The sequence below is a fragment of the Scardinius erythrophthalmus genome (assembly GCF_964197995.2).
Source record: "Scardinius erythrophthalmus genome assembly, chromosome: 5".
Lineage (NCBI taxonomy): Eukaryota > Metazoa > Chordata > Actinopteri > Cypriniformes > Leuciscidae > Scardinius > Scardinius erythrophthalmus.
The window spans coordinates 51,871,796-51,887,797 of record NC_138225.1 but is presented as its reverse complement, the minus strand read 5'-3'; the positions used below and the strand labels follow the sequence as shown (position 1 = coordinate 51,887,797).

The window sequence follows — 16,002 nt, the reverse complement described above, 5'->3', positions numbered from 1 at the left end:
CATTTGCAGCTGAACATTTAACACCATTTTTAAATAAACACGCGTGCTTCTGTAATGCTGCAAATCCTTAAACACAACTAAGGTTAAAGACAAAGGACTCGACACTCACAATTAAAAAAAGTGGTATAATTGCGTCACAATGAAACAATTTTGCCTATACAAAATGTACAGTTGAATATTTGAATATTCTTAAAGTCAGAGACTGATATTTTTAAACATTACACATTAAAATGAATAGTTCACCCAAAACAAGAAGCTTTTGTTCTTTACTCACACTCGTGTCAATCCAAACATCTAAACCGTTCCCCTCCTGTGCAAAACACAAATTATGATATTCTTTGATCCTTTTTGAAGCTTGAAAATGTGACTCGACTGACTGGACAAAAACAGCTAAAACATTCTTCAAAATATTTCATGTTTTCTTTTGAAGAAAACCAAGTCCTAAAAGTTTGGAACATCATAAGTGTGAGTAAATTCAATTTGAGTGAACTTTCCCAGTTAGACAACTAGCTAAAACAGTTCACATCATTCAGCCTTAACCCAAGGTGTATTCGTTTAAAAGTTAAACTTTCATAAGACAAATTCATATTATGGTACGATCTTTCACAGTCAACTATTTCGGAAACTCAAGACATGTCATGTCCACAATACACTCTTCCATTAGACACGATCAGCAACTCGAGTAAGAGTGAGTTATAGCTTGAGCCACGGATGAGCGGCGAGGGCTTCTTTACTGCGGTCCCCGTAGTCATACAGCAGCTCCTCGTCCTCCTCCAGGTCTCTGGAAGCCAGGAAGATGAGGTGAGGTGTGCCGTTTATAGCATGTAGTTTGGTCTGAAGGTTGCCATTTTTACTGTGGTTGATCAGTCGGCCCAGACGGTTGGTTTCTCTGGTAGCATCAACACTAGAAAAGTGCACAAGCAATTATACTTGGAATATAGAGAAATTATTTGCAAGTGAAAGCCTAACAACCTAATTTACATCTGGTGTTTTAATCAGTCTCTCTTATCCACTTCTGTCCAGATTTCTTGGAGGGGAGGGTCTATGGGCTTTTTCAGATCTCTCGATCTAACGGACAAAAACTTGGATCACAAAACCAGTCTCATGTCGCACGGGTATATTTGTGGCAATAGCCAACAACACATTGTATGGGTCAAAATTATCCATTCTTCTTTTATGCCAAAAATCATTAGGATATTAAGTTAAGATCATGTTCCATGAAGATATTTTGTAAATTTCCTACCGTAAATATATAACATGTATTTTTGTGAGTGAATGCAGCACAATCGCCAATATAAATGCACAACTTTAAATGAGATTTTCTCAATGTTTAGATTTTTTTGCACCCTCAGATTCCAGATGTTCCTAATAGTTGTGTCTCTGCCAAATATTGTCCTATCCTAACAAACCATACATCAATGGAAAGCTTATTTATTCAGCTTTCAGATGATGTATAAATCTCAATTTCAGAAAATTGACCCATGTGACTGGTTTTGTGGTCCAGGGTCACATATGAACACTCACAGACACAGCTTTAGTTTCTGCTCTGACAGCCACAAAATCATCCGAACGCTGTGAGTGTGTGTTAGAAATCAGGAATGCTGAGAGAACATTGTGATTGGTACATTTTTCATCTTCAAACCAAACTTGGATCTCCAGTCGACAAAGTTTAAATCCCGTCTGGCTAGAGCTCTTCCCATAATGTTTAGATGTAAACAAGGCCACGGATCGCAATGTTCACGTCAAATCTGCGTTAAAGCGTATGAATGGCCATTCAGGGATTCATTCAGAATCTGATGTTTGAATTATAGGCCCTGTTTACACCTAGTATTAAGATGCGTTTTGGTCGATCAGATCACAAATGGACAACATTAAACCGGTGTAAACGGGGTCTAAAACGTTTTGAGCTTGTCCACTTTCAGAGGGATTCGATTGGATTGCTTTCGTAGTGTAAATGCTCATGCGTTCAAGCAGCCTCAAAAAGACGCCTACTCTCCGTCTACTGCCTTAAAACATAAACATTATGGGGAAGTGCGCTAGACAGACGGGATTTAAACTTTGGCTGGAAACCCAAGTTTGGTTTGAAGAGGAAAAACATACCCGTTTTCACACCATTCCTGATTTAACACACTCCCAGTGTTCGGCGTCATCTCTGGGTGCGTGGCAGCTTATTTTTGTCCATTAGATCTGAGAAAAAAAAAAAAAAAAAAAAAAAAAAAGACACAAAACACTTTACACAAGAAAATTTGGTTAACTTCAAATTCAAGGACCTTTATAGAACTTTTCAGGTCCAATGCTCTGAAATTCAAGGACTTAATGTGGGAACACACTTGTGTCGAAAAACAAACGTTGAGGTTCAAACGTAGTTATTTTGTGTGCACGTGAACGTCACGGCTACGTAAAACACAAAGAACCTCACGCAGGAAACACTTAACGTAACGTGTAAATGCGCGTAACTAATGTAAATCAAGCAAGCTAGTGTGCATAGGCCACGAAGTGATGGCGAAATAACACATTAGCGGACCGGAGGGAATAATTTGGAAGTTTTTCCAGAAAACTAAATAAATTCAAGCACTTTCAATGACCTGTCTCTATTATGCTCATTTACAAAAACTTCCCAGGGCCTTTTTTTTTTCAGATTCACAAGTTTCAAGGAACCCAGGATTTAAACCAGGTGTAAACAGAGATGCGTCTCCCTCGATCCGATCGACGCATTTTAATACCTGTAAAAAGGGCCATAAAAAAATAAAACGTCCAAATACTCACCAGTAGGTTTTGTCGTGGTAGCGGAAGTAGTACATGTAGCAGCCCGTAGAGGGATCTTGAGCGTACTGAGACTCTCTTGCTTTGGCATCGGCCATCTCTAACAGATCCCCATGGTACTCCACTACAAACTGGTCTTTCTTAAACGCTCTGTCTGCAAAAATCCCTCTTCCTTTTCCTTCAATACATTTCACCTGATTAAACATAGCAGATGCTTAAACCAAGGAATGAAAGGTTTCACGTTACAACATTGTTAAAGGCTTACCTTGAGCCCCTCTTCCACATTGTTTCTGATGAGATCATCAATGTGCTGCTGCTTTTCACACTGTTTTAACACAACATGCCCATAGTTAACTCTTGATATGAAGAAAAAATCCAGTTATGACATTCTGACTGAAAAATACCAGGTCAGAATTTTCTTTTAAAAAGTTTAAATGTATAGATAGATGAATTGTTCACAATAAAAGCTATAACAGAAAAAAACTTTTACATTTTAAAACACTTAACTAAGAGTTTACCAACCTTTAACTCAGCTTTGCTTTTCCTGCAACTTCTCCTAATAGGGTAATAATCTGTGACCTTTCGATTGAGTTCAGACTCTTTGCCTTTCAATCTGAAGAAAATAAGACAATACACATGGTAAGATGATCCTGCGAACAAAAAAAGGGATGTGTAACAGCAAACTCGACAGACAAACAATTTAATAGACTTACTTCCGGTCTGTTGACTTTTCCCCATTCATTCTCTGCCCAGATTTGGTTTGCTTCCTCGTCCCAGAATCTTTCTGAGGCGCATCAATCGGATCATTATGTGCACAATTAAGGATCTTGCCAGTGTTTTCTTGTTTCGGTGCATTGAGCTCATCAGCATCTTTGACTAGCCAAAGAAGGAAAGAAAAAGTAGTAAGTAAAACAACTTTGACCATGATAAATGTCCATCTTTAATACGATATAAACAAATACCTTCAGTTTGTTTGCTCGTGTCCGCTGCAGAATTGTCTTCTAATATTGGGATGAGTGGGTTATTACGAAGCGGCTTGTTTTGAGTCAGACAGCCATGTAGTGTGAGCTGAACTTGGCATGTCTGAGACACAAATAGGCATTTGATCAAATCAATTTATTTAAGCAATATGCACTGTTAACTTGTTTAAAGGGATGGTTCACAAAAAAAAAAAAAAAGTAAATTGTCATCACTTCCTTTCATCATGTTGTTCCAAACCTGTATGAATTTTTTTTATTTTATTTGTTGAACACAAAAGACGACATTTTAAAGATGGTCGGAGATCAAACCATTGACTTCAAAGTAGGGGGAAAATACAGTATGGAAATCAATGGGTGCCGTCAACTGTCTGATGAACAACATAATGGAGAGTAAAGGATGACAATTTTCATTTTTGGGTGAGCCATCCCTTTAAGGTGATCACAGATCGATCAGTAAATAAAATACATTCAGGATTTCACACATCTCTCCTACCGTTGGCTTTCCGTGTTTGTTTTCTTTAGCCTGTTCAGCTTTCTCGTCCCCCGGTCTTCGTTTGCTCGACTTTTTGCCTAATGAGTACACAAATAAAGCATAAATTAAGCGTATGCATGCTGCGACTAACGTCAGGATTCGAGCTGCAAACATTGATCGCAGAAAACGCGAATATAACGACACAATATTAGCAACGTCAAAGCGTCACTAAGTTAAATATCAGATCAATTTTAATAATCATCGTTTTTCACTAACAAACAGGGTCGCTAAACGGACGCACGTCTGTGAGTCACATGCACATTTTTTAAACCTTATTATTTTACCTTTTCCCATCTTGGATTCGATTTCCAGCAACAAACAGATAGGATTATAAACATATATGGTTATAAACAGCACCGCATGCTGAGATAAATAACTTGACGTCAGGCTGCCTGGGTTTTTAAATATCAATCGTAGCGTTCATTGGTCGAACTCTTGTAGAGTAGGCGTGTGATTGGTTTAAAAAACGCGGAAGCAGTAAACTACACGCGCCGTGCCTCCTGACGTACTTCCGGTATGATTATTTATTTATTCATTCATTCATTTTTATTCAGTGCCAGAAGAACAAGAGGTATACTCGCATTATCACATTAACATTATTTGCCAGGGGAAAAAAAGAAAGAAAAAAAAAAATATATATAATCTCCAGTCCTTTCAAAGCATTAACGTTACATATTTTTGTGAAAATTTTTGCTTTTTCAAAAAAGTTTGCTTTGAGCCCACTTCTTTTTATGTATATGGTATTTTCCTAATAAAATAAATAACTGTATAATATATGTTCTTTACAATCCAAATTGTCATTCTGAGTATAGAAAAGCACATCAAATACAGTAATTAATTTCTCACCCCTATTGTGAGGATAATGTTGGATGTATAAAGCAGATATATAAATCAGCCTTTAGGTGCTGTTTGATTGTTTATTAACCAGTTTAATACTTCAAACTTTGCGGAATCATCGACAAAAACCTTAGTTTTCATTTCATCAAAACAGGGACAAAACATACATTTGCTCACAAGCTTAAAAGTTTCCACTGAACACAGTTACAGTTAAGTTGATATAACAGTCAAGCACTGTATCCAGGTCTCCGAATCATAATAAAGCCCCCATTTCTTAATTTACAGATTACACTGTTAAAGTGGTTCTGTCCATTGTTTAATTAATAATAAAAAAGGGATGAAATCATGTGCACCTCAGCATTTCTCATCTTCTAGAATGAATCTCAGCATTTCTCATCTTCTTGGTCTGAGCAGAGCATCTCCTTGAATCGTCTTTTTCTCTCCATGTTTTCATTTACTTTCTTCCGTTTCTCCTGTTTCCTTTGCATGGATTCCTTCTTTATTTTCAGCAGTTCACTTTCCTCACCCTTGTATGCGACGTCCAGTTTCTCACGTAAAATCTCTCGTGCTCGTTTTCTGTTCAAATCCACAGATCTGGTCTGGTGACACTGCAAGAGAATATGAGATCATTTTATTATTATAATACTTTGGTCAGATTAGGCTACACTTATAGGCATCATAGGCACCGTTCACATCATAGGCACCGTTCAGATTTGGGATAGTCAAGAAATTACAATTAGATATACACTTTTATTGATTAAATATCTTTTTGAAAAACTGGAGTCACTAAAGTTATTTCTTTCTTTTCTTCATTGATTGTGTCAATTTTTATATTGATAGCCCATTTGTCAGGATCACCCATTGTGCGAGTTGATGAATGTTTATATGTGAATAAAAGCCTAAATTAAATCTGTTCATCAAATAAAGCGATCGAGTCTCTTCAGAAAATTTAGACTAAACAGCTCAATTCATATGGATTAGTTTTACGATCTCTGAACGTTTTGAAGCGTCAAAGTGGTAGTTGCGTAGCTGTCAATGGAGGGACAGAAAGCTCTCAGATTTCATCAAAAACATCTTCATTTGTGTTCCGAAGATGAACGAAAGTCTTACAGGTTTGAAACGACATCATGGTGAGTAATTACTGACAAATTTTTCTTTTTATTTGGTGAACTATCCCTTTAAGATCATACACGAGCTCACCTTCACGACGATTCCAGTGGGGACGTGTTTAAGCACGACGCAGTTGCTGGTTTTGTTGGTGGCTTGTCCTCCAGGGCCAGATCCCCGAACAAACTGTTCCTCAAGGTCTTCCTCGTGTAAAACTGGCAGGTCAATCTGGTATTTCTTACCAGCAGCGAAAACAAACGGCCATCTTATTAATCTCCAGTGTCGCGGTGGAGAAAGTAACGTTATGTGTCCAATGTTTATCATTCCCAACTTCAACTTCCAGACGGAGAAGAGCCGGTGACTGACTAAAGTCATCCTTCAAAGTTTCTCCTTGTAGAAACACATAAGGACTCGCTCGGCATATACAACCCAATTAAACGTATTCAAGTAACAAACCTGAAACGAAAAAACTACAGAAATATACAACTACTACACACATTACTTCTTCTTTTATTATATGATGATTCACAGACTATGTGCTCACTGCCATCTATTGGCCTGTTATACAACTGGCCTGTTTATTTATTATGTATACCACATGAAAGCTGAATAAATGAGCTTTCCATTGATGTATGGTTTGTTCTGATATGACAATATTTGGCCGAGATACAACTATTAGAAAATCTGGAATCTGAGGGTGCAAAAAAAATCTAAACATTGAGAAAATCTCCTTTCAAGTTCATCGTGAAATTTACGTTCACGATTGTGCTGCATTCACTCACAGAAATAAATGTTTTATATATTTACGGTAGGAAATGTATTAAATATTTTAATGGAACATGATCTTTACTTAATATCTTAATGATTTTTGGCATAAAAGAATAATTTTGACCCATACAATGTATTGTTGTCTATTGCCACAAATAAACCCGTGTGATGTGACTGGTTTTGTGATCCAGGGTCACATATATAATGTTTATAATATAATAATAGTTATTCACTGTGGTTATGTAATTATGTTGCTACATAATACTACTTCTATTAGTGCACTAACCTGTTTATAATCAAATCAAATAGATAATGACTTCATTATTTCAATTAACATTTAATGTAACAATATTTAAAAATAACAATTCATTATTTTACAAAAGCAATTTGCACCTTTCCCTAAAGCCCTTGAACTATTATTGTTTGGTCTGAACTGCTGAAGTGGATGTTGGTCAAAAAAATAACAAATAAATTAGAACAACAATATGGACAAGAAACATTTTCTCCCAGCATTTACACTCCAATCAAGATGATGCATAGTATAAAATAATTTAAATTTTAACGCAAATATTTTAAAACTTATTGTATTTGAAATTGGATAAGTTTCTGTGTAAATAATCACCGACATTTTCCGTTTCATATTTCCTGCATAATTTGGTTACACTTTATTTTAAGGTGTCATTGTTACGGTGTAATTATATATTTAAGTACTGAGTAATATTAATTAACTACATGTACTTACTATAGGGTTAGGGTAGGATTAGAGTTTGGTTGAGGGTTAGTTGCATTGTTAAGTACATGTAACAAGGACACTGTAAAAGAAAGTGTTACTGATAATTTCCTACATACAAACTATATTTTGTTAGGTCATCATCAGTAGGAACACTCATCTGAACGATTTCAGACCATAAACATGATAGACGTCTGCAGTAACAATTCAACAAACACACTCTTATACAGGTTAAGATAATGCACTTATTCCCAAACATACTGTAAATTCAGTTTGAAATGTAGTGAATCCAGTTTTGATGCTTATTTTAAAGAAAGAAAACCAACATGCATAAAGGTATTTTATTGATGTCGCAGCAGTCCTCTGGTCTCATTAAAGGTAATACCATAAACTGATGCTGAGCTTTAATGGCAAAGAATACAATCAGACAGAAAATGACATTATTTACAAATAAATAAGCCATTAAAAAAGTCTTTTGCAATTTACAGATAAATGAGATACAGTCTCTTCCTGATTTGAAAGAACATCAAATATGCAAAGCGTCTTAGTTAGTTAAGACTAACTAGTTAGTTTCCTGTCAAGACTAAGTATTTTTCAACTCCTACTTAGTCTGTATTTAACCTGAAAAATGAACGTCTGAGAGCAAAATATCATTCGCACACCACATTTAGTCAAGGGACAGAAATACAAAAGGCCTAAGGAATTGTTGAATTCTTGTAGAAATGCAGAAGTCTTTGGATTGGCCAGGACTTGTCGTAAAGGATCAGTTCACTTCAGAATTAAAATTTCCTGACAATTTACTCACCCTCACATCATCCAAGATGTTCATGTCTTTCTTTCTTCAGTCCAAAAGAAATTAATGTTTTTGAGGAAAACATTCCAGGATTTTTCTCCATATAGTGTCTTCAATGGAGTCCAGCGGTCCAAATGTGAGTTTCAGTGCAGCTTCAAAGTCTCGACACGATCCAGCCGAGGAATAAGAGTCTTATCTAGACAAACCAGCAAACATTTTAGAACAAAAATAAACATTTATATACTTTTTAACCACAAATGCTCGTCTTGCACTAGCTCTGATGCGCCACACATTATGAAAACACGTTGAAAGGTCAAGGGTGACATAGGCGTAAGAGACGACCTAGTGATTACAAAGCGAACGTGCAAAGACTAAATCAAACATCATTTACAAAAAAAGGTAAATTAACGATATCGGACGATTTTGAAGTGTGAGTAGAAAATGAGATGGAGTTTTTCAACCCTTACATTTCCCGCCTACGTCGTGCGACCTTTAAACCTGATTACGTAATGTGTGAAGTCATGGACGTGCAAGACGAGCATTTGTGGTTAAAAAGTATATAAATGTTTTTGTTTTTGTTATAAAATGTCGGCTGGTTTGTCTAGATAAGACTCTTATTCCTCGGCTGGATCGTGTCGAGACTTTGAAGCTGCACTGAAACTCACATTTGGACCTTCAACCTGTTGGACCCCATTGAAGACACTATATGGAGAAAAATCCTGCAATATTTTTCTCAAAAACATTAATTTGTTTTGGACGGAAGAAAGAAAGACATGAACATCTTGCATGACGAGTTAATGATCAGGAAGTTTTGATTCTGAAGTGAACTAATCCTTTAAATTCGCCACTTTCGCTACCTGTTGATCCCCAGTCTCTTCTGGAAGGCGTCGCCGTCGCCCTTAGTGGCTTTCTGTGTGAAAAACATCAAGACAACAATGACATCTCTCACAAAGTTGCAAGAAACATAAACCAGGGTTCCCACACATTGGTTAACTTCAAACTCAAGGACCTTTCAAGGACTTTCCAGGTCCAACACCCTCAAATTCAAGGACTTAATGTGGGGACACATTTCAAAAGAGAGCAAGGTTACATCGTGTTACCTTGTAAGTAACATCGTTACAGATTTCATGTGTCAAACTATGCAAAAAATCTTTTTTTTGCATTTATTTTTGGCCATATGACAGAGATCTGATCTTCTATTTGTGGTATTTCAGTTTTGCATAAAACTGAAGAATATTTGATACATCCTCCTAAACTATTTTCAAATGATCTGATATTAACTTTTGCATGGCTTTTATTTAAAAGAGCTTAGGCTGATGCAACCAGACTATTTTTGCAATGTTTCAGCGGTGTGTCTGTTCTGTCTCAGTTGTTTCGTGTGCGCGTGAACGTCATGGCAACGTACAACCAGGGCTCTCAAGTCTCACGCATTGGGCGTGAGACACACGCAATTCAACCAGTTCACACGCTCACACGCCACACCGTGTATTTCTCACGCTGAAAAGGCAATGCCAACCAAGTTGTCCTGCAAGCTTTATATATAACGTTGTATACGAGGCGCAGGCACACAAAGTGAAGTTTCCTGCCGCCAGCACGTATCTCGGCCAGATTGCGTTCGTTACAAGGCAACACAGATGCGCGAACACACGGAAGTTGACGGAACATTCTCGGCCACCGTACGTTCGTTACTAGGTAACCAACAACATCGCGTGAACACACGTCGTGATGGAGAAGGTAAGTTGGAAGAAAGCTCGTCTAACATTTTTAGGTTAGAACATTTAATATATAGCCCATCGTTTACATTATTATTGATGCAGTCAAAAACTCTACAACTACTCTGCAACCAGGCCAGAAGCTTTGGCTCAGTTTGGCTAGCTTACGTTTTCTTAAACTAAGGGAATGTTAGTGGGTATATGGGAAGGAATGAAGATGTATTTCTTCATTTTATTTTAAATACATTTAAATTTGTTTATTTTATTTTAAATTATATATTATACTGTATTAATAGTCTTTCTAGTTACATTAAGGCTACATGTATTAAAGCAGAGTGCTCTGGGTAATATTTTATATCCTGTCAAAACATACATTAATCATTGCCATTGCATTTGTATTTTTCAAACACAAAACACATTTCATAAGCTGGAGTGTGTACACTTGTGTACACACACACACACACACACACACACACACCTTAATAATACTCTAATATGTCATTTGTTCACAATGTCCCATGCACCACACAATAAATAATTATACCATTTTGACTAGACACATTCAAAATGCAAAAAGATTTGTTTTTCCAAACTGTTTGGAGCAATTTGTTGTATTTTTTTTTTTATTTTTGTATAACTTATTTGTAATTTTGAAATATAACATTAAAGAGTATATTTGATGTGATGAATTGCTCTGTCATTTATCAGATTTACCAATTGTTATAATTTCAATTTGGGCTGGTTAATTATGAACAATGGGTAAAATTGGGGGGCGGGGCTTCATTAGGGCTCCTCCCCTAACCGCATGTGATCTCACTCCAAGCTTTTGGTAAAACTTGAGAGCCCTGTACAACACAAAGTACCTCATGCGGGAAACACTTAAAGGTATAGCGGAGGATTTTTTACTTCCGGGTGGATCACCTATACTATTGGTCCTCCTAATTGTCAATCATTCTGGTGAATCAATCAAACTTTTCAAAAAGTGGAGAGGGCGGGTCTTATCTAAAATTCGGAAAGATCCTCCGCTATACCTTTAACGTAACTTGCAAATGCATGTAACTAACGTAAATCAATCAAGCTAGTGTACATAGGCTACGAAGTGATGGCGAAATAACACATTAGCGGACCGGAGGGAATAATATGGATTTTTTTCTAAAAAACTTCTTGCACAAAATAAATTCAAGCACTTTCAAGGATCTGTATCTCTGCATGTTTATTTTCAAGAACTTTCCATGGCCTTGAAATCTTTTTTCCAGATTCACACACTTTCAAGGACCCGTGGGAACCCTGATAAACATAATGGTTCAGAAAGACACGCACCTTGTTGATGTCTTTGTGTCGCTCCTTGGTGACAATTTCTTCCAAAACTTCCCCATCGCCTCTTATGAGCCTGTGTAAACATTCATCATGTTAACGTTTCACTGTGTTGTGGATGTAGCAGGCTGATAGAAACTTATACTAAAGAGGGATTTAAGAGTTTCACCTGGTGCGCCCGGTCTCGGGGTCGAGGACACGGCGGATGATGCTTTGCCTCGCATCGTATTCTTCCTTCGTCATCGGTCTCTTGGTGCAAAAACTGGCCTTCTGTTCGTCAGTCATGACTACAGGACGACAGAAACACAATTTTATCTCCAGAAAATGTTCAGCACAACATTTCCAAACACACATTTCAGTAACAGTTTACAAAAAGGTTTAATTTGTTAATATTAGTTTACTACATTATTTGACATGAATTCATGATGAAAAGTAGGGCTGGTTAAAAAATATATAGATTTCTCGATTTTACGAACCGATATTGATTCTTACCGTAAATCCCAAGAATCGATGAGGCTAGTCATCCTGTTTTCAGTTGATGAATGAATGGAAAATTGTAGCGCGCATCCCATCCAATAAATCGCAATAATCTTTGTTTTACTATTGATTTGAAACAGTCTCAGATTTCAAATAATGTCCATTTTCTTACGAAATTCAAAAGCGTTTTGTCGCTGTGGCGTGAGATCGCTCTGGCTCAGCTCGAGAGAAGCACATGATCTTCTCTTCTGCCTTAATAATACCAGTTACAGCACGAAATAAACATGAATGAGCATCTGAAAGTGTGATAAATGAGTACAACTTATCCTAAATGAGGAAATCCGTATCATGTCACATGGAATCGCTCGATCAGTGTTTCAACCGTGAAAAGACGTCAGTAAAAAAGTCATGTAACGTCACATTTACCTCAGAAAAACCATGTCCAGTGACCATAAACTCGTTAGTCAGCCAGAAAAATTAACTCTAGAGAGGAGCATTTTGCTAAATATATGCACCATATTACATATTCATTATAATTTTAAATGTTCTTCTAAATTAAATGCATGTTTGAATAAATCTGGCAAGTTTTTATGACAGCCACCATTTAAATGTTTATATTGTAATTAAGTGTAATATAAGTGTAATTTAAGTGTTTGTATACAAATCAGTTCATTTTTACCTTCAATATTATAGTAGGCTAATGAAGCCTATAGGCTACAACGGACTCCCATAGTTTACAGCATTAGTGAAGAGATTTGTTTTCCTTGAGAAAATTGTATTGTATTGCACCTGATATAATCGAGATATAAAAATTCGAGTTGATTTTTGCATTGGTTGCGCTGAATGAAAATGCAATTTCAGTCTCTGACAGTAGGTGGCGCTTATGAAACATCAGAAATATTCTAGTTAACAAAGAATAACACTGTAACAAACGTTTTGCTCATTGTTAGTTAATGCACTGACTAGCATTAAGTAATGGGACCTTGTTGTAAAGTGTTATCATAACTTCTTATCTTTTTCTCCTTTAGGCACTGGTGTGTATTGCGTGAGCACGTACCGGGGCCGGGTTCTTTGGCTTCTTCATTCAGCCAGGTCTGCAGGAACGGCTGAAGCTGTTCTTCAGACACAGGAGTTGGTACAGACGCCGGCACTGCTTCTCTTTCAGCTTTCAGCGCTAACTTCTTTTGCCGCTTCTTTTCCTTCTTCTCCCTCTTCTTTTCACGCTTCAGTTTCTTTTCTTCTCGCCGTTTCTTTTTCTTCTTGGCCTTTTTTTCTCTGGATGAGGAAGTGGAGCTTGAAGACGATGAAGAGTTGGAGCGGCTTCTCTTCATCTTCTTCTTCTCTAATTTCAGACCAGAATTTGAGGCACATGTTATACTGTATGTACACATTACTATTTGTTCATCTCTCAATCCTCATTCTATTGCATTGCATTATATGCTTTGAAAATACAGAGCTTTAATCATAAAACTCAGCATTTAAATATCATTTTACTAAGACATATTATAGGTAGATACAGAATGACTACTGATATTTATATGCTTTTTTAATAGGTACTCTGCTGTACTGTAATAAAGATCTCATTAACTTACAAGCAATCAGAATTTCATCTTACTTTTTTGTCCATATGCAAATATGAGCAACAGCACCAAATTGTATATTTGTGCTCAGTTTATAATAGATTTTAGGTGTTTTTTCCCCTCCATATTTCCTCTCACTATTTGACTATTTTTTTACTTTGTCAAAAGGTTCAATTAACTCCATTTAAAAATGAAAATAGATTTTCCGGACTATTACTACTAATTACTACTACTTACTACTATTACATTATTATTACTTCATATGTCAGCCTTCACAGGGTCACACAAATGACAGAATTTTCTTTTCTTTTGTTGTAAACGCAGTAGTCAATATAGGTATAATTAGAGCCCATTTGTGGTTAAAGGGGGGGTATAATGCCCTTTTCACAAGATGTAAAATAAGTCTCTGATGTCCCCAGAGTGTGTATGTGAAGTTTTAGCTCAAAATACCCCACAGATATTTTTATATAGCATGTTAAAATTGTCACTTTTTGAGGGTGAGCAAAAACACAGTTTTTGTGTGTGTCCCTTTAAATGCGAATGAGCTGCTGCTCCCGGCACAGGGGGCGGAGCTTCAAGAGCTTGTGTCCTTTTACCTCACACACACATGCACTGAAAATTTCAAGAACTTTTAGCCTTTTATGTTCAAAACATAAAGATGGATGGAGAAAGAAAGATGGAGACTCAAAAAGTGACAACATGTAAACAACATTTCTGAATGGTTATTTGGTGAATTTATGTAGATGATGTGTAGTTATCTTCTAGTCATTGATTAGCATATTCTGTCTTGATAATCTATAAATCGTGTTCCGGGGGCGGGAATTATGCAAATAGCCCCTACCAGTCGTTTGTTGTAGTCATTAAAAAGCGATTTCTGTAAAAGAAAATATCTCCCATTGCTTGGACTTTGAGCGTTGTAACTTTGCAGATGTTGTTTATGCTCAAACAGCAACATTACACACTAACTAAAGGTAGAAAAGTGAAATCATCATATTCAACCACCCCGTTATTGAGAGCAGCAGTTTCTCTCACCAGAGGAGCGTTCATGTTTCTTCTGGAGGCTTGGACTGGGTCTCCTGGCGCTTGATGACAAGCTCAGGGATTTGCTCTCTTCCTCGTGTCTTTCAGTGTCACTCCCTCCCATCAGTAATAATGGACTTGGCAAGCTGTCAGGAAAGTAGAGGTCCTGATTCATTACGGTTTTAAAGCAGAATGATCTTGTAATAAATGCAATTGCTATAAATCTGCAGGTTAAAAAAAAAAGTGCAAAGTATATCAAGTATAGAATTTTGATAACACTTAACAATAAGGTTCAATTCGTTAACATTATCTAATGCATTCATTTTCAGATTTTAGATTTATTTTTTAAATTTAATTAATAGTAAAATTCCATCAAATTGAATTAATGATTGTTCATATTATTCAATTAAATTATGTAAGGATTATTCAATTCAATGGAATTTTACTATTAATTGCGTAAATCTTTTAAAAAGGCTTTTTTTAGCGTAGGCTACAAATAATACTATGTCATAATTACGACAGTCATAAATATGAGATAAAAAAAGTCGAAATTATGAGGAAAAATAAATTATGACTTTCTATGTCATGATTGACTTTTCTGTCATAATTTCGAGTTTTCATCTCATAATTATGATTAAAAAAATCTTTTATTATTATTATTATTATTTTTAAACTTGTGGCAGAATTTGGCTTCCATAAGTCTGTGTGCAAGGCAAGCAAAGTACGATAAATGTCCTAAGGAGCTAACGTAACGTTACTCAAATTAATAAGATGGTTACTTACAAGAGACGTATGAACAACAGTAAAGTGTGCGTGCAAGCATTGAGACAAACTGTATTATATAAAGCGCATAAATGTGACTTAAAGCTGGTTTAGCCGAGAGTTCCTCTGCACTGCCACCTGTCGTTATGAGGAACTATACAAAACTGGGGATACATCGTTATAAACTCCTCTAGTGTTTAAGTCGAGGGGATAAATAAGGCTGTATAAACGCAGAAAGTGTGTAACGTTATTGCAACAGGCCCGGAACTGCATGGCGTCTAACGTTACTAATCTAACATCAAATTACGCCAGCACATGCTTCATCTTAATTATAGTGACCCAATAAATAACGCCCATTAATACTTACTCATCCACCAGTGCAGAATTCCTTTACTTTCTGCTTTCTAATAAGATCTTTAAACCTGAAGCCTGTAGAGAGCCGTAATTGTGCACTCTCTGCAGTAACAACAACAGAATGCCGGATATCCGGATTTCGTGATTTTTCATAATGAAAGTTCCAGGCGTAAAAACTATTTACATTTCTTCTATATATTTACAAAATAATCTTAATAATAATATACATTTAAGTTTAATATTTATATATACTTGTATTTATATATATATATA

The 16,002-nt window shown here is 36.3% G+C and overlaps 3 protein-coding genes across 6 annotated transcripts; all 3 read right to left on the bottom strand.

The window, feature by feature from the left end:
* Positions 1-217: 217 nt before the first annotated feature.
* Positions 218-4,710, bottom strand: kmt5ab (lysine methyltransferase 5Ab). The gene is made up of 8 exons (XM_081366367.1): positions 4,560-4,710; positions 4,237-4,313; positions 3,726-3,846; positions 3,477-3,639; positions 3,286-3,376; positions 3,029-3,088; positions 2,767-2,957; positions 218-904 (listed from the first exon to the last, which is right to left on the bottom strand). Exons 1-8 carry the CDS (start codon positions 4,567-4,569, stop codon positions 694-696), a joined length of 924 nt encoding a protein of 307 aa, XP_081222493.1. The 5' UTR covers positions 4,570-4,710; the 3' UTR covers positions 218-693.
* A 76-nt stretch (positions 4,711-4,786) lies between these two features.
* On the bottom strand, positions 4,787-6,755 carry mtrfr (mitochondrial translation release factor in rescue). Its single transcript, XM_081366370.1, has 2 exons — positions 6,313-6,755; positions 4,787-5,720 (listed from the first exon to the last, which is right to left on the bottom strand). Exons 1-2 carry the CDS (start codon positions 6,592-6,594, stop codon positions 5,496-5,498), a joined length of 507 nt encoding a protein of 168 aa, XP_081222496.1. The 5' UTR covers positions 6,595-6,755; the 3' UTR covers positions 4,787-5,495.
* Positions 6,756-8,106: 1,351 nt separating this feature from the next.
* Positions 8,107-15,900, bottom strand: arl6ip4 (ADP-ribosylation factor-like 6 interacting protein 4). Of its 4 annotated transcripts, none has more exons than XR_014030215.1 (7): positions 15,743-15,900; positions 14,626-14,759; positions 13,071-13,355; positions 11,706-11,823; positions 11,543-11,612; positions 9,191-9,420; positions 8,107-8,662 (listed from the first exon to the last, which is right to left on the bottom strand). XR_014030215.1 is itself a non-coding variant. In XM_081365749.1 (7 exons), the coding sequence occupies exons 2-6, from the start codon at positions 14,735-14,737 to the stop codon at positions 9,364-9,366; spliced, it is 642 nt and encodes a 213-aa protein (XP_081221875.1). In that variant the 5' UTR covers positions 14,738-14,759; positions 15,743-15,900; the 3' UTR covers positions 8,107-8,488; positions 9,359-9,363. The 4 variants fall into 4 exon arrangements, 2 of the variants coding, with proteins under 2 accessions (XP_081221875.1, XP_081221874.1); XR_014030216.1 differs by having other exon boundaries at positions 8,107-8,548; positions 9,302-9,420; XM_081365749.1 differs by having other exon boundaries at positions 8,107-8,488; positions 9,359-9,420.
* Positions 15,901-16,002: the final 102 nt, after the last annotated feature.